The 22,791-nt window shown below is 51.7% G+C and overlaps 2 protein-coding genes, 2 long non-coding RNA genes, 1 other non-coding gene and 1 pseudogene across 7 annotated transcripts; 3 read left to right on the top strand and 3 right to left on the bottom strand.

Annotated features, from left to right (window-relative positions):
- Positions 1 to 75: 75 nt before the first annotated feature.
- LOC132472421 (uncharacterized) lies at positions 76 to 3,466 on the top strand. Its single transcript, XR_009529072.1, has 2 exons — positions 76 to 1,045; positions 2,328 to 3,466. It is a non-coding gene; the product is annotated as an uncharacterized LOC132472421 (long non-coding RNA).
- On the bottom strand, positions 429 to 500 carry trnat-cgu (transfer RNA threonine (anticodon CGU)). The gene has a single exon. It is a non-coding gene; the product is annotated as a tRNA-Thr (tRNA).
- Positions 3,464 to 9,087, bottom strand: crlf3 (cytokine receptor-like factor 3). 3 transcript variants are annotated; one of them, XM_060071350.1, is made up of 10 exons: positions 8,931 to 8,969; positions 8,590 to 8,651; positions 7,764 to 7,895; positions 7,207 to 7,414; positions 7,013 to 7,094; positions 6,312 to 6,489; positions 5,254 to 5,479; positions 4,762 to 4,900; positions 4,372 to 4,484; positions 3,464 to 4,165 (listed from the first exon to the last, which is right to left on the bottom strand). In XM_060071350.1, the coding sequence occupies exons 3-10, from the start codon at positions 7,872 to 7,874 to the stop codon at positions 3,897 to 3,899; spliced, it is 1,326 nt and encodes a 441-aa protein (XP_059927333.1). In that variant the 5' UTR covers positions 7,875 to 7,895; positions 8,590 to 8,651; positions 8,931 to 8,969; the 3' UTR covers positions 3,464 to 3,896. The 3 variants fall into 3 exon arrangements, with proteins under 3 accessions (XP_059927333.1, XP_059927324.1, XP_059927341.1); XM_060071341.1 differs by lacking the exon at positions 8,590 to 8,651 and having other exon boundaries at positions 8,931 to 9,087; XM_060071358.1 differs by lacking the exons at positions 8,590 to 8,651; positions 8,931 to 8,969 and adding an exon at positions 8,265 to 8,287.
- LOC132472439 (uncharacterized) lies at positions 7,412 to 7,963 on the top strand. The gene is made up of 2 exons (XR_009529075.1): positions 7,412 to 7,675; positions 7,740 to 7,963. It is a non-coding gene; the product is annotated as an uncharacterized LOC132472439 (long non-coding RNA).
- An 800-nt stretch (positions 9,088 to 9,887) lies between the features above and the next one.
- LOC132472197 (mpv17-like protein) lies at positions 9,888 to 12,174 on the top strand. Its single transcript, XM_060071691.1, has 4 exons — positions 9,888 to 10,563; positions 10,965 to 11,035; positions 11,281 to 11,310; positions 11,869 to 12,174. The coding sequence occupies exons 1-4, from the start codon at positions 10,257 to 10,259 to the stop codon at positions 12,136 to 12,138; spliced, it is 678 nt and encodes a 225-aa protein (XP_059927674.1). The 5' UTR covers positions 9,888 to 10,256; the 3' UTR covers positions 12,139 to 12,174.
- A 2,796-nt stretch (positions 12,175 to 14,970) lies between these two features.
- Positions 14,971 to 22,791, bottom strand: part of LOC132471745 (myosin-11-like) — a 20,361-nt pseudogene continuing 12,540 nt past the window's right edge.

Genomic DNA, 22,791 nt, shown 5'->3' with positions numbered 1-22,791 from the left:
ACACACACACACACACACACACACACACACACACACACACACACACACACAAACGATTCTACACTTAAAGAGCCAGTGACTCCACCGTTCAGATGTAGTGAAACACTGAGATTAAAAAGAATCTCAGTGTTTGCAAACCAATAATTCAACCCTACTAATCGTTGTGTCCACTTCAGATTGTAAAGTATGTGTGTACATGATATATTCGACAACATGTACATACTGAGGTTAATCTGAAACATAGTTCCTGGATGGTCCAGATAGGCGAGGTGGCTCAATTCAGAACGAACCCAGACAGGGACACGACCATCCGCCGCAGCGACCGTTTGACTGCAGACCTGTAATCTGAGAGGTTAAGATCATCCACACTGGTGATCGTCCTCTTCATCCACTGTGTGTGTAAAAATTGTTCCATTTTTTCCTCAGCAAGGCACGGACGGGGTTCGAACCCGCGATCTTCGGTTTACGAGACCGACGCCTTACCACTTGGCCACCGCGCCAGGCTTCGAAAAATGTCGAACAGACCTGTAGTCAACAATGGGAACTTCATGTTGGATATATCGGGGTAAACAACGTAAAGTGTCCTTCGTGTTGATGTAATTTATCCAATGACAACGGGCAGAGGATTTAAAGTGACGTCAGGTAATCCAGGGAAAGGAGGTAGGGGATTTCAAGTGAGGTCATGTATCCAGTGACAGGGAGGAAAGGATTTAAAGTGACATCATGTAATCGAGTGACACGGAGGAGGGGATTTAAAGTGACGTCATGTATCCAGTGACATGAGATTTAAAGTGACGTCATGTGTCCAGTGACAGGGAGGAGAGGATTAACAGTGGGGCTCTGAGGAGCAGAAAACCTCCCACCAATACGGACTGTAACCCGGAAGAAGAGTCTCCCTCCTCCTCCCCACGACATCCTGCTGCTGCCGTCCGTCTGTCCCAGTCCTCCCCCCATGTAGGGAGATCTAGTAGGCCTACTGGTGTTGGGGTCTGATGTGGTGGAGGTCTGAGTTCTGACGGGACCCAGGTTCTCTATGTGGTAACTGGTAAGTCTGCGGAAGCGTCGGCGAAGGACCAACACAGTATTAAGAGAATTCAATACCGATCTTATCCCGTTTTCCTAAATCTGAGCCAAAACGTGAGCCTGCTGCTTATAGTGAATGTATCAGCACCACCGGATTTATATATATATAATTAATTAAATTACTAAAATTTAAAAATAATATAATATATTTGATTTCCTGCATTCTGGTGCATTTTGGGGATGGCCACGACCTATTACCTACTCTTCATTCAGATTCACAGCCTACAACCTGACTTGCAGGACCTGGACAAGTTTACACTGCATATACAGACCTACTTTATGGCCATTCCACCATTGCTATTTGACCCATTGTTGTTATTCTGATATTGAGACAAATCGTGATCACTGTCCTATAGCGTCCATTTTTTGTGAGTCTCAATGTCTACTTCAAATTCAGTTAGAAATATGGGACAGTTGCTTAATTTTGTTTTTATGCTATAGGCCGAAAGACTAAATTAATATGTAACTTACTTGATCATTTTAAGGATATCATTACTTGGGGAGTTCAGTTCCGCTACTGTAATGGGTGGAAAGTGCTTACAAATCTCTGCTAGTTAGCGATCTATCTCTCCCTACACGTAGTTGTGTTGCGCAAATGCTGCTGAGGGAGGCAGCCTATTTGATTGATTCGCTGAATTGTCCAATCATCTGGTGTCAACAAAAGAGGAAAGCGATACCATTGGCCTTGGGCGCACACTGGTGCGACCCGAGGGCGAATTTTCTTGCGCCAATGAAAAGCTGTCTCTGCTTGATAGACAGCAAAAAGTTACATTGACTCCAACGTGGCTGGCGCCCCTGACTTGGAGGAGGGCTTTATTTCGAATGACCAATAACTAGCCTAGCCCAAATCATTGACTAATTTAAATGGTTGCTGGCAGTGACAAGTATATCACAAAAACGTTTAACCGGACTAGTTTGTCTAGTCCGGTTAAACGTCCTACCACTAGTCGCTGCTCCTTTAGAATAATAACCTGACGTTACATTCTTCATTTAGAAGCACACACCTGCATACAAAAGCAGTTGGGCTGAGGACCAACAGAGATTCCATTTTGGAGAAGTTACTTAATACCTGGAGGCTATATTCACTGAAGGAAGCAGACTGCAATCGATGTCACTGCACTGGTTCTTAGGATTGTGGTTTCCTGTATTTCTGCACCAAAACACACCCAACGTCTTTGTGTGTGTCGCCTTATCTTCTGATCCTGGGGGTCTAAGTCTGGTCTGGTCTCTCCCGGTCTCTGCAGCAGTGCCATGCCCCTGCTGGTCTGAGTCTGGTCTCTCCTGGTCTCTCCAGCAGCGCCAGGCCCCTGCTGGTCTACTCCTGGTCCCTCCCGGTCTCTCCAGCTGCGCCATGCCCCTGGTGGTGGACGCGGTGTGGGCCGTGTGGAGCATCACCGCCGGCGTGTACGACTACTTCAAGACCAGCGCCATGGAGGAGAGGATCCACGCGCTGGAGGACCTCCTCTCGCTCCACCAGCTGCTCATCGCCGGGCTGTCCACCGGCCTGGTGCTGCTGCTGGGCTACGTGCTGCTCAGGAAACGCTGACCCCCAGGGACCAGGAGCGCTGGTCCTGGTCGGGAACCTCTGACCCCGCGGCCCGGAGGCCGGAGGTCCCCCTCGGGGGGGTCCTGCTCCACCTCCAGATGGGTCCTCGGGCTCAGTGCGGCTCCAGAGGTGTAGGAGGGCTTCCAGCAGCAGTGGGATCAAGGAGACTTGTGGGATTAGGACAGATGGGGACCAGCTGTGACATTACAGGAGACGTCTCCTCTCGGTGACCTGGGAGGAACTCCCTGGAACAGGAGACGATGACGTCACCAGCTGTGGTGGGGGAACCTGAGACCTCCAAACTGCCAAATCATGCCTGGACCTCTAGTCACATGGTCTGAATGGACCAACCAGGGATGGTTGGAAATCATGCTAACCTGTCGTAGCTGAGGTCCTAACCTGGACTAGAAAAGCTGAACCCTCAACTATCATCAACTATCAACACCTAACCCTGTGGTACCCTCCTCATCCATCAACACCTGTCTTTGTTGAACCCTGGTCTCCTGATTTGATTGTATTTCTTTGTTCCTGCTGGGTCTCTGTAGAGGGTTCTGGGGATAAAGGGACTTTTATGTTGGCTAGTCTTTAGAACTCATTACTTTATTGCCGTTCTGTCAGCGTGTGTACATGTATGGAGGAGGTCCTTGAGGGAGATATGATGGTTTAACAAACGGTGATTATTATTATGGCGTGATCAGCTCAGTGATGGAGCTTCAATAGTGTGAAAACTGCATTCAAATGACAACTGGCTTTTTATCTTCAAACTAAAATACAATTCATTAAAATAAATGTTGCTTAATGATGAACTGTTAATAAATAAAAAAGGAAAAAAGCAAAGGTTGGTGAGTTTTATTGGAGGTGATGCTGGTTCAGACTGTAGTACCATCTACATACATATACCAACCAGCAACACATAACACATAGGAAGCTAAACCACCGTTAGTACGTACTTCCTGTTTGTGGTCGCTCACTTCCTGTCACCCTACTGTGGGAGACATGAATAGTCGGAGCAAAACGGTTCGTATGTTTCAACCAAACGACAGCTACGATATAAAAGTGTAAAACCGACTTCTGAACACCGAGAAGACTACAGTAAGTGAATACTGACAGGATGTCACTAAGAGGGGAGGGGCGGGGCTAATACTGGGGGGTCTTTCACAGTGAGCGGGGGGGGTTTGGCCAGAGAGAACCGGATGTAAACAAGGAGCCCCTAAAACGATGGAGCCAGGGAGAGTAACAGAAACCAGAGCATCGTAACAGCCAGGGGTCAGAACACCAGGACCTTCCAGCCTGTGTGAGCGAAGCAGCAGCCGAACAGCAGGCCATCCACCGCCGTCTCCAGCAGCCAATCAAACACCACCTCCCGGCTGCCGCAGCCAATCGTCACCCTGAGTTTGACGTTGGCCCCGCCCTCGCTCGGGTTGCTGCTGCCGACGGAAAACAGAGCGACCACTTCCATGTCGAAGGTCACGGCTGAACCCAGGGCCAACGCTGGCAGCCGATTGGTCATCTCCTTCCCGTTGACGAACACAGCTCCTGGAGGAGGAGGAGGAGGAGGAGGAGGAGGAGGATGAGGGGGGGAGGAGGAGGGCACTGGGATCTTCACGGGTCTTTGACTGGTAGTCTTACTGGTATGGTTAACTGGTAGTTTTACTGGTAGTTTGACTAATATTTTAACTGGTATGGTTAACTTGTCGTTGAACTGGTAGTTTTACAGGTATGGTTAACTGGTAGTTTTGTACCTTTGGTGGAGATGCAGACTGCCTGGTCTCTCTGGAGAGTCTCTCGCCCGCTCTCTCTCTCCACACACACTCCTAGACCGTCCCTGTTGTCAGCCTGACCAACTGCAGAAACCCTACACATACACACACACACACACACACACACACACAATTAATGTCGCAAATTGTGTGTGTGTACTTCTGCGTGTGGCGTGCGTGCGTGTGTGTTTGTGTGCGTGTATACATGTGCGAGTGTGTGCGTGTGTGTGTCTGTGTGCGTGTTTGTGTGTGTGTGTCTGCGTGTGGCGTGCGTGCGTGCGTGTGTGTTCGCGTGCGTGCGTGTGTGTTCGTGTGCGTGCGTGTGTGTTTGTGTGCGTATGTGTGTATGTGCGTGCGTGCGTGCGTGCTCACTTGAAGGTGAGGGTCTGCCCGGGGCAGTAGGTGGCGCCGTTGGAGTAGAGCACGGGGCAGCCTGAGGGGGCGGAGTCACAGCGCATGGCGATGTTCCTCCGGCTGCTCAGGATGAAGCCGTCCGTCCCGGGACTCCACTCTGCACGCAGCCACATGTTGACATCAACACACACGCTAATGAACACGCATGTTATTGAGACAGACATACATGGTATGAACATCAATGTTACTATGATGCAAATACATGTTAACGAATACATGTAATTGGCTACATGTAAATGCAATGAGCAGACATGTTATCAACGTACATGCTAATGTGACGTGTATGAAAACATGTATGTGAATAACCACATGTAAATGAGTGTAGGTCAACATGTATGTAAATGAGGACAGGTGAACGTGTATGTAAATGAGGGCAGGTGAACGTGTATGTAAATTAGTGAACGTGTCTAATGTGCTCCAGCTGTGCTGAGGTGCGCTGGTTTTCCTCACCGTGGGGGGCCAGGGAGGTGGAGCCTGCCACGGGGACGCTCCAGGGGCTCCAGGAGGACCCCCCGTCCCCGCGGGCGCTGACCCGGAACAGGTGCTCCGTCTGGGGGTCCAGGTGCACCACCACCACCTCACAGTCCCCGCCCACGTACGCGTCCTCGTAAGCTCCGCCCCCCGCGGCCCGCCGGTACTGCAGACGGTAGTCCACCGCCGAGAAGTCCTCGTCCACCTGGACACACGGACAGACGCCCCCCTGCTGTTAGACCACCTCCCCTCACACCAGCTCCCCTCACACCAGCTCCCCTCACACCAGCTCCCCTTAAACCAGCTCCCCTTAAACCAGCTCCCCTTAACGCCAGCTCCCCTTAAACCAGCTCCCCTTAACGCCTGCTCCCCTCAAACCAGCTCCGCTTAAACCAGCTCCCCTTAAACCAGCTCCCCTTAAACCAGCTCCCCTTAAAGCCTGCTCCCCTTAAACCTGCTCCCCTTAAAGCCTGCTCCCCTTAAAGCCTGCTCCCCTTAAGCCTGCTCCCCTTAAAGCCTGCTCCCCTTAATCCACCCTGCTCCCCTTAAACCAGCTCCCCTTAAAGCCTGCTCCCCTTAAACCACCCTGCTCCCCTTAATCCACCCTGCTCCTCTTAATCCACCCTGCTCCCCTTAATCCACCCTGCTCCTCTTAATCCACCCTGCTCCCGGTAAACCGGGTCAGGGTGGAACTACATGTCCTGAGTCTTGTTAGTGTCAGTGTTAGTCCCTCCCCTGGTCTCTCCTCTGGTCTCTCCTCTGGTCTCTCCTAAGTCTAGCTCCACCTTGGCCCAGAGACCTCTGGTCTCTCCTATGTCTAGCTCCACCTTGGCCCAGAGACCTCTGGTCTCTCCTATGTCTAGCTCCACCTTGGCCCAGAGACCTCTGGTCTCTCCTATGTCTAGCTCCACCTTGGCCCAGAGACCTCTGGTCTCTCCGATGTCTAGCCCCACCTTGGCCCAGAGACCTCTGGTCTCTCCGATGTCTAGCCCCACCTTGGCCCAGAGACCTCTGGTCTCTCCTATGTCTAGCCCCACCTTGGCCCAGCGGACCAGCATGGCCCCCGGTCTCTCCTGGAGCTCCATGATCTGGACGGGGGGGTGGGAGGAGACCGACCCGTGGCGGACCACCATCTCCTTCAGGACCTCCAGGACCGAGTCGTCCAGCTGGGCCGAGACACAGGCCACATCCACCAGGGCCGGGACCTCCAGGAGGCTTCAGGGAGACAGGAGACCGCGTTAGAGAGACAGGAGACCGCGTTAGAGAGACAGGAGACCGCGTTAGAGAAACAGGAGACCGCGTTAGAGAGACAGGAGAGACTCAGGAGACCACGTTAGAGAGACAGGAGAGACAGGAGACCACGTTAGAGAGACAGGAGAGACAGGAGACCACGTTAGAGAGACAAGAGACCACGTTAGAGAGACACTGTACATTATATACACTGTACCTGATACACAGACAGACAGATGTTACTATGCAATAATTACTATGTTACCTGTCCAGGTGTACAGCACTATGTTACCTGTCCAGGTGTACAGCACTATGTTACCTGTCCAGGTGTACAGCACTATGTTACCTGTCCAGGTGTACAGCGCTATGTTACCTGTCCAGGTGTACAGCGCTATGTTACCTGTCCAGGTGTACAGCGCTATGTTACCTGTCCAGGTGTACAGAGCTATGTTACCTGTCCAGGTGTACAGAGCTATATTACCTGTCCAGGTGTACAGAGCTATATTACCTGTCCAGGTGTATGTTCAGAGCCTTCTGGTTGAAGCTCCCCAGCCCATCTTCCTCTACATCACATCGTAGAGCAGCCTCCCCTAAACACAGGGAGGGGGGGGGGGGTGCTGTTTGATTGGTTGTTCGATGGTATGAGACAGTGCTTGTTTGTTGTGATTGCTGTTTGTTTGTTTGAGTGGCTGTTGGCCCCACCCTCTCGGAGCAGCTGGTCGGCCTGCCCCACCCCCTGAAGGATGAGGGTCTGACAGGCGGTGAGGGGGCGGAGACTCTGCTCCTCTAGGGCGTCGACCTGGGCCACCAGCTGGGCCAATCGGGCGGCTAGGAGGCGCGCTGCCGCCGACTGCAGCTCAGAGAAGTGCCTGCGGAGGGCGTCGCGCGCCTGGCTGGAGCTGCCGCGCACCTGTTGGCAACGTCATTATCATACGGTGAGTCATCATTATCATACGGTGAGTCATCATTGTCATACATGAGTTATCATCATTATCATACTTTGAGTTGTCCTTATCATACGGTGAGTTATCATCATTATCATCAGGTTAGTATCTATCCGTCACATATGTGCAGGGTTAGGGTCAGAGGTCACCTGTGTGCAGGGTTAGGGTCAGAGGTCAGGGTGAGGGTCAGGGTCAGAGGTCACCTGTGTGCAGGGTTAGGGTCAGAGGTCAGGGTGAGGGTCAGAGGTCAGGGTCAGAGGTCACCACCTGTGTGCAGGGTTAGGGTCAGAGGTCAGGGCGAGGGTCAGAGGTCACCTGTGTGCAGGCCTGTTTGAGGCCGGTGAGTCTCAGCTGCAGTTCTCTGCGGTAGTTCTGAGCCGCCTCGATGCTCTCCTTCGCCTCCTGGCGCATCGCATCGCCCTCCATCCTGACTCACACAGACGCACACTAACACACACACACACACACACACACACACACACACACACACACACACACACACACACACACACACACACACACACACACACACACACACACACACACACACACACACTTAGCCTCCACTAGACCATCTGCATGATATCATCATCATGCAAGGAGTAATTTAACGTAACCATCAGGATGTGCCAAAATAAATGAAGAGGTTTTTCTAACTGCAGGTTAGTGGTGGGTGAGTTACTGTTAGAGGTTAGTGGTGGGTGAGTTACTGTTAGAGGTTAGCGGTGGGTGAGTTACTGTTAGAGGTTAGCGGTGGGTGAGTTACTGTTAGAGGTTAGTGGCTGGTGAGTTACTGTTAGAGGCTAGTGTTCAGACCTTAGTTAACATAACTACGGCCCTGGAAGCATAGTTAACAGGACCGTCCACATGTGCTGTTGTGCTGAAGCCTTTCATTTCAACCCTAACAGGACATCTGCTGCAACTGTTTTTTTTGGGGCGGGGGGGGGGGGGGGGGGGGGGGGGGGGGGTGGGGCTGTGTTTCAGAACTGGGCTGGGCACTGATGCAAGGAGACAAAATCATGAAAGGTATCCACTAAACAGAGCTGTCATTACATCATTATTCTGCAACACAACAGCACAAAGCCACAGACAGACAGACAGACAGACAGACAGAGAGACAGACAGACATGTTGATACTCACGGAAACTAACTTCCGTGTTTTGGAATAGTTCATTAATTGTCCCCACATCCACTCAACAGCTACTGTATAAAATACAGTTATACAAACTCTATTATACCATCTAGGACAACTCAGGTGGGATCGAAAGGGTCACTATACATGTATATTACAGTCTATAATCTATACTGTATCGTCTACTGTTTATTTATTATCTCGGTTTCGAAACTCCGCCATCTGGGCTTAAAACGAGGCACACACACACAAGACACACGCATACACACACAATAACATACACACTAAACACTGTTCACTCTGACGGGCAGGGATTAGATAATAGTTCATATTTGTGTAATAGTCCGTACCTTCTAGGACGGCTCGCTGAGGACCATACCAACACGGCCACCACCCAGACCTGCAGCTAGACTTTTCTTTTTTGCACAATTCCAAAAATTACATTTCAGAGACGTTCAGTGAAAAGTGACCAATCAGGCATGCGAGATGAGCACCATGTTTGATCGAATGCTTCACCAGCCAATGGCATTAAGGGATGGGCCTTAGGAACCCGCCCTCAATCCCCGGTTTAGTCATCCAAAATATTCAGTTACAGTTAGTTATTATAGAGTTGAACCATAATAGGTAGGTAGACACACATTAGGATAAAAAAAATACGATAAAATGGAAATAGGATAGAAAGATAGTCCAGAAATAATATATGGTCCACAAACAATAACTTCCGCCCTCAAGCGCATGCGTAATGCCACCGCCACAGAGCTGAGCTCATCCGTTGGGATGTGGCGCCCCCCTGTGGCCGCTAGCCAAACTGCGCGACTCTCTTTAGTGGCGCGAAGGTGACTTTGGATTAGGCCTCCTATAAACTAACATTAACAACACCAAGCACACTACTACACATTATATAACTATAAATACAACTATATATATGTAACTATATCTATAAATATATAACTATATAACTATATATATATATAACTATATATATATATATATATATATATATATATATATATATATATATATATATATATATATATATATATATATATAGCTAAATATATAACTATTTATTTATACAACTGTCGTGAACATTCTGCCTGCCGTCCGGTCCACGTCTAGGATTAATTAAGGGTTATTTTTAATTTGATTTTAAACTGTGAGGTTATATCGACTTCTTCTACTTCACCCTTGGCTCGAGCGTCACGGAATGGACAACACGGCACGCGGGGCGGCATGGGAGCCAATCAACTGCTGAGATTAGTAGAGCAGCTCGGGACACGGTGCCAATCTGGCCCGCGCGAGACAGGGGCGCAGATTAGCGCTCGGTGTCACGTGACTCCGACGCCTCGGTGGACTTGCCGGTGTCACCTTCCTCTCATAACGCCTCCTCAGAGGGCTTGAAGAGGAGGACTCCGCGGGACGCCTGGAGGAACTCAGAGCGCGAGCCGGTTCCAGGGGTCAGAGGTCATGATCAACGTCTGGATTATTCTCGATTAACGGAGAATTGAGGCCTCGCGCTCCTATAATCTCTCCGGGATCCGCGCCCCAGGGCCGGTGATGAGCGCGAGTTTCCCCGGGTGGTTTCTGTGACGTCATGCCGAGGTGTTGATCAAGGTCACTACCGAGAGTCCTCAAGCGGAAGGAGAGGAGAGGAGAGGAGAGGTGAGCCGGTTACCATGAGGCGCGCGCTGCTGAAGGAGGCGGCCAAGCGGTTCCCTTGGCTGGCCAACGTCACTCTCTACGGAGCGCTGTTCGCGGGCGGGGACCTCGCGCACCAGTTCATCGCGCAGAAGGAGCATATGGACTGGAAGCACACGCGCAACGTGGCAATCGTCGCGCTCACTTTCCACGGGAACTTTAACTACTGCTGGCTGCGCGCGCTGGAGCGACGCTTCCCCGGGAGGTCCACCGGTATGCTCGTGCGCAAACTGCTGCTGGACCAGAGCTTCGCGTCGCCGTTGGCAACCAGTGTCTTCTACACCGGTAAGGAAAGACCGTTACACGTTACACGGTTAAATGGCGTGGTGAGGGGGGCTCCGGACCGTTACACGGAGCGGCGGTGAGGGGGACCCCAAGACTGTCATTCTTTTACACAAAACCCTACTGTAACCCTACTGTAAGCCTGCTGTAACTTTACTGTGAGCCCACTGGACGAATGAGAATGAAAATAGAAAGGCCTCATATCATCGTCACTGGAAGGACATTATAATATACTGTATATATATATATATATATATATATATTTATCAAGCCTTTTGCCATCTTCTGTTGGACTTTGGTCCTGGGCCAGATTTAGAGTGTAACCCGAGCGTTTGACAGAGCAGCACCTGTCTGTCTGACCTCTGACTCCTGACCTGTGACACCCCCCCCCCCGCCCCCTTTAGGGGTGAGCTTTCTGGAGGGCAAAGAGGACGTGTTTGAGGACTGGAGGGATAAGTTCTTCAACACGTGGAAGGTAATTATACATCTGTGTATATATCAAACACACACGTTATATCACACACACACACACACACACACACACACACACACACACACACACACACACACACACACACACACACACACACACACACACGCACACACACACACACACACACACATGCTATATATAGGATCATATCCTTCACACACACTATAATCTATAATATAATAATATCATAATGTGTAATAATATCCCTCCTGACCCCTCCCCCCCAGACAGGACTCCTGTACTGGCCCTTCATGCAGGTAGGACACGTGTGTGTGTGTGTGTGTGTGTGTGTGTGTGTGTGTGTGTGTGTGTGTGTGTGTGTGTGTGTGTGTGTGTGTGTGCATATGTGTCTGTCTGTGTGCGCGTGTATTTGTGTGTGTGCGTGTGTGTGTTTGTGTGTGTGTCTGTTTGTGTGTGTAAAAACTAATTTATAACTTTCTCCACCGTTCTGCAAATACATATACACATCTACCAGACCTCTTTGTAGCCCAGTAGGTACGGTTAGGTAGGCTAGTCACAGTGTTAGCCAACATGCTACGGTGAGGTAGGCTAGTTACCGTAGTAACCAGAGTGCGATGGTGAGGTAGGCTAGTTACCATAGTAACCAACATGCTACTGTGAGGTAGACTAGTTTCAGTGTTACCATCATGCTACTAGTTTCAGTGTTACCATTAGGCTAGTTACCGTAGGCCAGTTAGCATAGTAACCAGGGTGTGATGGTGAGGCAGGCTGGTTACCATAGTAACCAGGGTGTGATGGTGAGGCAGGCTGGTTACCGTAGTAACCAGGGTGCGATGGTGCCCTTCCTCCTCCAGTTCCTGAACTTCCTGCTGGTGCCGCTCCACCTGCGGACCGTCTTCATGGGTGGATGTGCCTTCCTGTGGGCCTGCTTCCTCTGCTTCTCCCGCCAGGACGGAGACGGCACCGCCGGGCTGGCCCTCGCCTTCCTGCTGCACCCGCGCCTCACCACCGCCACACCCCCACCCACACCCGAAACACCAGCCACAACACCACCAGCCATACAGCCGCACCAACCTACAACCCCACCAGCAGACACGCAACACACCGACCGAGAGGAGGAGTGAAGAGGAGGGGAGAGGATAGGAGAGAGGAGAGGAGAGGAGGAGAGAGGAGAGAGGAGAAGAGAGAGTGAATGAGGGTGTTGAAGGGTTAAAAATATTCACCAAGGTTATGGCCAACCTTCTGAAACAGGAGATTGTATGTAATTCAATATGACATATTTATTACATCTATTTATTATATGACACATATATTTATATTATTACATTTATATAACATTTATTTATGATGTTGCTGTTTGGTTGTGGTTTGGTTGTGAGCCTGCGTCCGGGTGACCAGGTTCCGGTGGTTAACCAGCGGGGGATTACCTACGCTGGTTAGGCTGGTTACAGTCTGCTCTGCGGTAACCGGCTTAACTCAGCTGAACGGCGGACAGAGTGCTAAATCCAGACAGAACCTTTTAGATCAGGGATCAGTTTGGGTGACGGGCGCAGCTCGTCCAGATGTTCCTCCCTCACCGCACCGCCGGTGTCCTGAGGCCTCCGGGCCAGCAGGGGGCCCCGTCCTCCTCGGGGGAGGACCGAGGAGGACCTGAGGGAGAGCACCCAGCATGCTCTGGTTCAGAGGACCTGAGGGAGAGCACACAGCATGCTCTGGTTCAGAGGACCTGTGGGAGAGCACCCAGCATGGCGGCTGCCGTTTGGAGAAGGCTTCAAACGGATTCACCTGTTGGAGGGTTTACGTGACAGCACTCCCAGGATGAGGATGGGGTTGCCTAGGTTACCGAGGGGCGGTACCCTGGTAACTGATCCAGGCGTCTGGGTTCACGCGGCGGTGAAGAACCCACGGGGGCCGGTCAACCCAGTGGACTGTGGGGCGCGGTAAGACGCAGCGGTGGCAACTAGCTCACTGGTGGTGCCTTTCACTGGCTAACATGCTAACATGCTAGCCTCTCTGCTTGATAAACTGCTAACTTGCTTTTGTGCTAACTAGCCTGAACATAGAGGCTAAAGATGAACCTCACTGGAATCATGGACGGATGAATGAGGGATGGATGATAACAGATGAACGGATGCTGGATGAACGGATGCTGGATGAACGGATGCTGGATGAACGGATGCTGGATGAACGGATGCTGGATGAATGGATGCTGGATGAACGGATGCTGGATGAATGGATGCTGGATGAATGGATGCTGGATGAATGGATGCTGGATGAACGGATGCTGGATGAACGGATGCTGGATGAATGGATGCTGGATGAACGGATGCTGGATGAATGGATGCTGGATGAATGGATGCTGGATGAATGGATGCTGGATGAACGGATGCTGGATGAACGGATGCTGGATGAATGGATGCTGGATGAACGGATGCTGGATGAATGGATGCTGGATGAATGGATGCTGGATGAATGGATGCTGGATGAATGGATGCTGGATGAACGGATGCTGGATGAACGGATGCTGGATGAATGGATGCTGGATGAACGGATGCTGGATGAACGGATGCTGGATGAACGGATGCTGGATGAATGGATGCTGGATGAATGGATGCTGGATGAACGGATGCTGGATGAATGGATGCTGGATGAATGGATGCTGGATGAATGGATGCTGGATGAATGGATGCTGGATGAACGGATGCTGGATGAATGGATGCTGGATGAATGGATGCTGGATGAACGGATGCTGGATGAACGGATGCTGGATGAACGGATGCTGGATGAATGGATGCTGGATGAACGGATGCTGGATGCCCCAGCTCATGTGTAGACGGGTCAGTTCTCTTACTTGAAATGTCCTCCTGAATCCTTACCTCAGAATGGATGTCTCCCAGTGTTGCCCCAGCGGTAGATTACCTTGTCCTCTGATTGGTCCATTCAGCGTTTTGTGACCATTGAAAGCACTGCGGTTTACTCATCTACGACTGGTTTTACTCTTTTTCTGTATTATTTATTATATAATATACATATCTATACAATGTATTGGGTTTAATATTTGAATGTCGGTACTGAAAACTGCTGACGTTGTTTCACGTCTTGCTGTGTGCTGTCAGAAACATGTTCCTCAACTCAATAAAGTGAGCTCCGACTCTTTAGAATTGAATATGTTTATTATTATTATTATAGAACTTCAGAGGCACACAGAACAGCAGTGAATAACATTTATGTTATAAATATCATCTATTACATCACACCACAAACAACATGATCTCAGGATCATTCCAATCCGATTTAAATATTTTAAATTAGGAAATAATTATGATTAGGATTATTTCATAGATTATTGGAATATTGATTGAATAAATAGTGTTGATTATAGACTGAGGTCCACAATTTTCCGGTCTAGTTACCAGGCAGGTGATCGATATGAATTGATAAATAAAGAGGATGATGGAGGTCATGTGACGGAGGTCATGTGCCCAAGGTCATGTGATGGAGGTCATGTGACTTAGGTCATGTGATGGAGGTCATGTGACTTAGGTCATGTGATGGAGGTCCCCCCTGGTGGGTGGAGGATGACGCTCCAGAATCCTCTGATGACCTCCGACCAACTTCCCTCGCATTTGCAATAAAGAATATATTCGCCAAACAATGAGAAAAAAGAACTCCAAAAAAGTGAGGAAAACATTTAAACTTATCAATCAAAACTCAATGTGTGTATGAGTGTTTGTGTGTGTGTGTGTGTGTGTGTGTGTGTGTGTGTGTGTGTGTGTGTGTGTGTGTGTGTGTGTGTGTGTGTGTGTGTGTGTGTGTGTGTGATAGTGTGGGTGTGTAGGTGTAGGTTTGTGTAGGTGTGTGTGTGTGTGTGTGTGTGTGTGTGTGTGTATCTGTGTGTGTGTGTGTAGTTGTAGGTGTAGCTCTGTGTGTTTGTTTGTAGGTGTAGCTCTGTGTGTGTGTGTGTGTGTGTGTGTGTGTGTGTGTGTGTGTGTGTGTGTGTGTGTGTGTGTGTGTGTGTGTGTGTGTAGCTGTGTGTGTGTGTATCTGTGTGTGTGTGTGAAGGTGTAATTGTAGCTCTGTGTGTGTGTGTGTTTGTGTGTGTGTGTGTGTGTGTGTGTGTGTGTGTGTGTGTGTGTGTGTGTGTGTGTGTGTGTGTGCTCTACTGGTCAGGACCCTGCAGCGCTGGGGAGGAGCAGAGCGGGGGGGAGGGGGAGCCGTAGGAGGAGTGAGAGGACCCCTCCATCAGCTCCTCCTCAGAGGTCTGTGAGGCCCAGCGCACGGCGGCGGACCCCCGGGCGCCGGCCCTCAGCTGGGGGTCCCTGGCCCTCAGCTGGGGGTCTGGCCCCTCCGTCGCTCCACCACCCCGAGGACCGGACCCTCCACACCACACCCCCTCCCCCCCTCTCCTGGGAGACGAGAGGGAGGAGAAAGAGGAGAGAGAGGGAGGAGCAGAGGGGAGGAGAGAGAGGAGCAGAGGGAGGAGAGAGAGAGAGTAGAGGGGAGGAGAGAGAGAGAGAGAGAGAGAGAGAGAGAGAGAGAGAGAGAGAGAGAGAGAGAGAGAGAGAGAGAGAGAGAGAGAGAGAGAGAGAGAGAGAGAGAGAGAGGGGGAGGGGGGAGCAGAGGAATGCAGGGTGAGATGTTCTGGTTCTAGCAGACGGAGGAAGGAACCAGATCCTAGGATCTAGTGTATCTGTTTCTATACTAGATCGTCTAGTATAGATATTAGTATACTAGATCAAGTAAGGCATATCTAGGATAGAGCCAGAATAGAGTGGAGAAGGTTCACAGCAGGTATATATAGTATAGAGCCAGAATAGAGTAGAGAAGTTGCACAGGTATATCTATGATAGAGCTAGAATAGAGTAGAGGAAGGCTGATCAAAATTTCTGCAAAGGAAGAGACAAAAACCTGGTCATCACATCGGTCAGCTGAAGTGTGTGTGTGTGTGTGTGTGTGTGTGTGTGTGTGTGTGTGTGTGTGTGTGTGTGTGTGTGTGTGTGTGTGTGTGTGTGTGTGTGTGTGTGCGCGTGTGTGTGTTACCTGATCTTGCTCCTGAGGGAGGACACCTCCTGGTTGAGGGCCTCGTTGTTCTCCTGGGCCTCCTCCACCTCTCTCTGCAGCCTCCTGCGGGCGGCGGTGGAGCGCTGCGCCTCCTCCAGCGCCTCCTCCAGCTGCCTCTTCAGTTGCTTCACGCGGACGCCGGCCTTCTGCACCTGCAGGGTCCCGCAGAGTTGACCTCCACTCCAACACACACCCCACACCTACCCTCCTACACTCCCACACACCTCTACCGACCAGTATGTCCTTCGAAACCAGTAGGTCCTGGTCTATAAGGCTCAGTAGGTGGAAGAAAACCAGTCCTCCCTGGTCCTTGTAAACCAGTAGGTCTCAACTGGTCCTTGTACACCAGTCAGTCTCACCTGGTCCTTGTACTGCTGGCTCTGCTTCCTCTCCTCCTCCATCTGCACCGTGAGATCCTTCACCTTCTTGTCCTTCTGCCGCACCACCCGGGCACCGGCCTGTCGCTCCCTGCACCACCCACCACACCATCATCATCACCATCATCACATCATCATCACATCGTCATCATCACACCATCATCATCATCACATAATCATCATCATCATCATCATCACATCGTCATCATCACACCATCATCATCATCACATCATCATCATCATCATCATCATCATCATCACCATCATCACTTCATCATCATCATCATCACTTCATCATCATCATGTTCATCATCATCACATCATCATCATCATCATCATCATCATCATCACATAATCATCATCATTACCACACGATCATCATCATCATCTCATCATCTCCCAGCATGCACCTGTACCTGTTCTACCTCCCAACATGCACCTGTTAAACCTCCCAGCATGCACCTGTACCTGTTCTCTGCCTCCAGCTGCTCCTCAGCCTCTCTGAGTTTGGTTTCCAGGGCGACGACGGCGGAGCGGAGCTTGGCCCGGCCCTGGGCCTCCATGTCGGCCATCTTGGCAGTGAGCTGGTGGACCTGCCGCTCCAGCAGCTGGAGGGACGCCTCTCTGGTCTGGGAGGAGTAGCGCTCGGAGGCCAGCTCCCCAGCTTGCAGCTCCCCCTGGTGGAAACAGCGTGGTACTGCATTACACAGTACTAAATACTACTATAGTACTACCATTATAGTAGTGCTATGGACCCAGAGTACTACAGTACTGCACTACACAATAGTGAATACTACTAAAGACCCAGAGAAACACAACACAGTACTACTACAGTACAACTACTGGACCAACACAGTACTACTACAGGACTACTAGCTCCGCCTCCTACCTGCTGTTGGCTCTGCCTCAGCCTATCAGAGAGGCTCTCCACGTTGGATTGCTCCTCCTCCAGCTCTGCCTCCAGCTGATAGATCTTTGCATCCAGATTACGCTTCTCCTCAGAACCCAAAGACCTGGAGGAGGAGGAGGAGGAGGAGGAGGAGGAGGAGGAGGAGGAGGAGGAGGAGGAGAGAGGGAGGAGGAGGAGGAGGAGGAGGAGGAGACGGAGGTGAGAGAGGGGCAGTTAAGAGGCAGGACATATCAGAGGAGGAGGAGGTGGGAAGGAGAAGGGGAAAGGAGAGGAGAGGAGCAGAGGGAGCAGATGAGAGTCCTGTAGGGGACGGAGCAGGGCGCTGGACCGTACCTCCCTGAGGAGGAGCTGGCCAGCTCCTCCGTCAGCTCGTCCCGCTCCGCCTCCGCCTGCCTCCGTCCGCGCTCCGCCGACGACACCTCCTGCAGACAGAAGACAGACCCGGAGTCAGGGAGGCTCGTACCACCCGGAGGAGGAGCGGGGGTCCCCAGGAGGAGGTCAGGGGGGCCGTACCTCCTGCAGCTGCAGCGTCTGGGCCTCCATTGCCCTCAGCCTCCTCTCAGCCTCCCGGGCGGAGGACAGCACCTCCCTCTGGGCCAGGCGAGACTCCTCCACCTCCCTCTGGAGCTCCTTCTGCTGGGCCTGAAGGAGTACCGATATATAGTATATATATATAGTAAATATATAGTATATAGTATAGTAGAAGATATAGTCTACGATTCAGGTATAATATGTATAGTATATATATATATAGTATTTATATGTGTAGTTTTTCTATAAACCGTGTGTCTGTGGGGAATAACCAGGCTGACCTGGGCCTTGCGGAGCTGTTTGAGGGCCTCCTCGCGGCCTCGGCTGGTGGCCTCCGTCAGGTCCTCCTGCTCCTTCAGCTCTCCTTCCAGCCTTCTGCGGGCAGCCAGCGCCTGGCTCCTCTGCCTCTTCTCCTCCTCCAGGACCGACTCCAGCTCGGTCACCTGGCGTAGGAGGAGCAGGAGGGGGACATTAGACACTAAACCGTTAACAGCTATTCTTTCACCCAAGCCGAGCATTTACCATCACTATGGTCACCCATTCTCAAAATCAGGTTCATAATCTGGTTTATGAACTGGTTCATTAACGGGTCCATAATCTAGTTTTTAATCTGGTCGATAATCTAGTTATTAATGTAGTTCTTCATGTGGTCCATAATCTAGTTCTTAATGTGGTCCTTAATCTAGTTCTTATTGTGGTCCTTAATCTAGTTCTTAATCTGGTCCAAAATCTAGTTCCTAATCTGGTCCATAGTCTAGTTCCTAATCTGGTCCATAATCTAGTTCTTAATCTGGTCCATAATCTAGTTCTGAATCCGGTCCATAATCTAGTTCTCAATCCGGTCCATAATCTAGTTCCTAATCTGGTCCATAATCTATTTCTGAATCCGGTCCATAATCTAGTTCTTTATCTGGTCTACAGTCTAGTTCTTAATCTGGTCCTTAATCCAGCTCTAATCCGGCCTCTGCTCCGTGGTGGCCACCTGTCTGAGCATCTGTCGGCGCTGCTCCTCGGCGGCCTGCTCGGCGGCCTGGAGCTCCCTCTCGTGTTGGGCCCGGAGCGCCTGACCCCCGACCTCCAGGCGCAGCCGCCCGTCCTCCGCCGCCTGCAGCTCGTCCTCCAGCTCGTCCATCTGCAGCCGCGCCTCCTCCAGCACGGCCTCCTGCGCACGCCGCTCCTTCTCCAGGTGGTGCACCTGAGAGGGACCAGAGGACAACAGGAGGCTGAGCTTCTGCTCACAAATACCCTCAGAACTCTTAGACTAGCTACATGTACTACATGTCCTCAGGTGGGAGGGCGAGGGCTATGTCAGTTAGCTTCAGGGAGGAGGTCTGGGTAAGCGTCAGGGAGGAGGTCTAGGTTAGCGTCTGGGAGGAGGTCTAGGTTAGCGTCTGGGAGGAGGTCTGGGTTAGCGTCAAGGAGGAGGTCTGGGTTAGAGTCAGGGTGGAGGTCTGGGTTAGCTTCAGGGAGGAGGTCTAGGTTAGCTTCAGGGAGGAGGTCTGGGTTAGCGTCAGGGAGGAGGTCTGGGTTAGCTTCAGGGAGGAGGTCTAGGTTAGTGTCAGGGAGGAGGTCTAGGTTAGCTTCAGGGAGGAGGTCTAGGTTAGTGTCAGGGAGGAGGTCTAGGTTAGCTTCAGGGAGGAGGTCTGGGTTAGCTTCAGGGAGGAGGTCTGGGTTAGCTTCAGGGAGGAGGTCAGGGTTAGCTTCAGGGAGGAGGTCTGGGTTAGCGTCAGGGAGGAGGTCTGGGTTAGCTTCAGGGAGGAGGTCTTACGTTCCTGCCCACATCGTCCTGGGAGCTGAGCAGCTCCTCCATCTCGGTCCTCATGCTCTTCATGCTCTTCTCCATCTCCTCCAGCACCTCCTCCTTCTCCTTCAGAGTCCTCCCCAATGCCAGCATCTTCGTCTCCTTCTCCCTCAGCTCCGCCTCCGCCCGCTCCCGCTGCTCCACCTGCCGGCTGGACGCCAATCGCTCCTCCCCCAGCATCTAACCCCACCCACCCAGCACCACCCAGAACCACCCAGCACCACCCAGAACCACCCAGAACCACCCAGAACCACCCAGAACCCCCCCAGGAGACAGTCACACAGACAAACAGACACACGGTCAGAACTTTTTCACAGTATTTTTTTTTATATTGCATTAAATTTCATTTCTACAATGTTTTGTATAAGTATATAAATACAAAAATATCTGTTTTTATTATGTCATCCCGACCAACACACACACACACACACACACACACACACACACACACACACACACATCCCCCCACCTGGTCAAACTTCTTCTGCTTCTTCTCCAGGGTGGCGAGCAGCTGGCGGCGTCCGTCCAGCTCCCCCAGGAGGTCCTCATGCTCCTGCTGCAGCCGGCTCCTGCTCCTCTCCAGCTTCTCACACGCAGACGCCTTCTCCTCGTACTCCCCCCGCGCCTCCTCCAGGTCCCGCTGCAGCCGGCGCCGCCCCTCCTCCAGCGCCTCCCCCGCCTCCGACGCCTCCTCCAGCCTCTTCCTCACCTCCACCAGCTGGGGGAGGGGTCAGCTGGGGGTCAGTAGAGGGTCCTACTCTGGGTGTAGGGGGTCCTACTCTAGGTGTAGGGGGTCCTACTCTAGGTGTAGGGGGTCCTAATCCTACTCTAGGTGTAAGGGGTCCTACTCTTGGTGTAGGGGGTCCTACTCTAGGTGTAGGGGGTCCTACTCTAGGTGTAGGGGGTCTTACTCTTGGTGTAGGGGGTCCTACTCTTGGTGTAGGGGGTCCTACTCTAGGTGTAGGGGGTCCTAGTCCTACTCTAGGTTTAGGGGGTCCTGGTCCTACTCTAGGTGTAGGGGGTCCTACTGTAGGTTTAGGGGGTCCTAGTTCTACTCTAGGTGTAGGGGGTCCTACTCTAGGTGTAAGGGGTCCTAGTCCTACTCTAGGTGTAGGGGGTTCTGGTCCTACTCTAGGTGTAGGGGGTCCTACACTAGGTTTAAGGAGTCCTACGGCCCTACCTGCATGTTGAGGCTGGAGGCCTGCCTCTCCACCGCCCGCTTGGCCTCGCTCTCCTCCTCCAGGTTCTCCGCCAGGTGGTTCCGGTCCTCCTCCGTCTGACGGAGCCGGGCCGCCAGGCTCTGCTTCTGCCGCGCCTCTTCCGCCAGCACCTCCTGCAGGAGGAGCACCACAGCTTAATCTGGGTTCATCTGGATGTACACTGGGTTAATCCAGGTGTAAACAGGGTTAATCCAGGTGTAAACAGGGTTAATCCAGGTGTAAACAGGGTTCATCCAGGTGTAAACAGTGTTAATCCAGGTGTAAACAGGTTAATCTGTGTATAAACAGGGTTAATCCAGGTCTAAACCGGGTTAATCCGGATGTAAACAGGGTTAATCCGGATGTAAACAGGGTTAATCCAGGTGTGTAAACAGGGTTAATCTAGTTGTGAACCGGGTTAATCTAGTGGTGAACCGGGTTAATCTAGTTGTGAACTGGGTTAATCTAGTGGTGAACCGGGTTAATCTAGTGATGAACCGGGTTAATCTAGTGCTGAACAGGGTTAGTGTGGGTGTGAACCTGGATGCCCACCTGGGTGTCGTGGAGCTGGGTGCCAAGGCTGGAGACCTCTCTCCCCAGTTTGAGGCTCTTCCCCTCGGCCTCGCTGAGGAGCGATGACACCCCGTCCAGCTCAGCCTGGAGGACGGCAGGACAGACAGAGGGCAGGGTCAGAGGGGAACACTAAGAGAGACAGACAGGTGTGCAGAGAGACAGGTGTCCAGACAGACAAGTGTGCAGCCAGCCAGGTGTATAGACAGACCAGTGACAGACAGACAGGTGTACTGACAGCTGTACTGACAGACAGGTGTACAGTCAGACCAGTGACAGACAGACAGACAGACAGACAGACAGACAGACAGACAGACAGACAGACAGACAGACAGACAGACAGACAGACAGACAGACAGGTTTACAGTCAATAAACTGTGCAGACAGAAAGGTGTGCAGAGACAGGTGTGCAGACAGACAGGTGTACTGATAGACAGGTATGCAGACAGACAGGTTTGCAGACAGACAGGTGTACTGATAGACAGGTGTGCAGACAGACAGGTGTGCAGACAGACAGGTGTAGTGATAGACAGGCGGGCAGACAGACAGGTGTACTCACGCTCATCCGGGCCAGCTGATCCCCTAGCTCCGCCCTCTGAGTCTCGCTGGCCTCCAGGTGCCTCTGGGCGTCGGCCAGCTGACCTTCCACCTTCTTCTTCCTGTGGTCCACTTCCTGTTTGGCGGCGGACAGAGAGCTCACCTGGGCTTCGAGCGACATCACTTCCTTCTCCAGAACCTGCTTAGACTTCTCCAGCCCCGCCTTCACCTGGAGACAGACAGGTAGACAGACAGGTAGACAGACAGGTAGACGGACAGGTAGACGGACAGGTAGACAGAGAGGTAGACAGACAGGTAGACGGACAGGTAGACAGAGAGGTTAACAGACAGGTAGACAGACAGGTAGACAGACAGGTAGACAGACAGATAGACAGACAGGAAGAGAGACAGGCAGACAGACAGTTAGTTAGAGAGGTAAACAGAAAGGTAGAGAAACAGGTAGACAGAGAGGTAGACAGACAGGTGAACCCTCTGACCCTCTTGGTCTGCTCCAGCTGCTCCTTGACCTCCTCCTGCGTCTGGCTGTGTTTGCTGCGGAGCTCCTGGAGCCGCGCCTGGGAGGCCTGCACCTCCTGCTCCAGGGAGCGCTTCAGGGCCGCCACCTCCTGCTCCCGCCGCGCCCTGTGGGACACCAGGAGCACGCTAGGATACATGCTAGCAGCACGCTAGGATACACGCTAGCAGCACGTTGAGATACATACCAGTAGCACGCTAAGATACACGCTAGCAGCACGCTAAGATACATGCTAGCAGCAGGCTAGGACACATGC

This window comes from Gadus macrocephalus, chromosome 2 (genome assembly GCF_031168955.1).
Source record: "Gadus macrocephalus chromosome 2, ASM3116895v1".
Taxonomy (NCBI): domain Eukaryota; kingdom Metazoa; phylum Chordata; class Actinopteri; order Gadiformes; family Gadidae; genus Gadus; species Gadus macrocephalus.
Note: the sequence above shows the minus strand (reverse complement) of the source record. Positions and strands in the feature narration are given on the sequence as shown.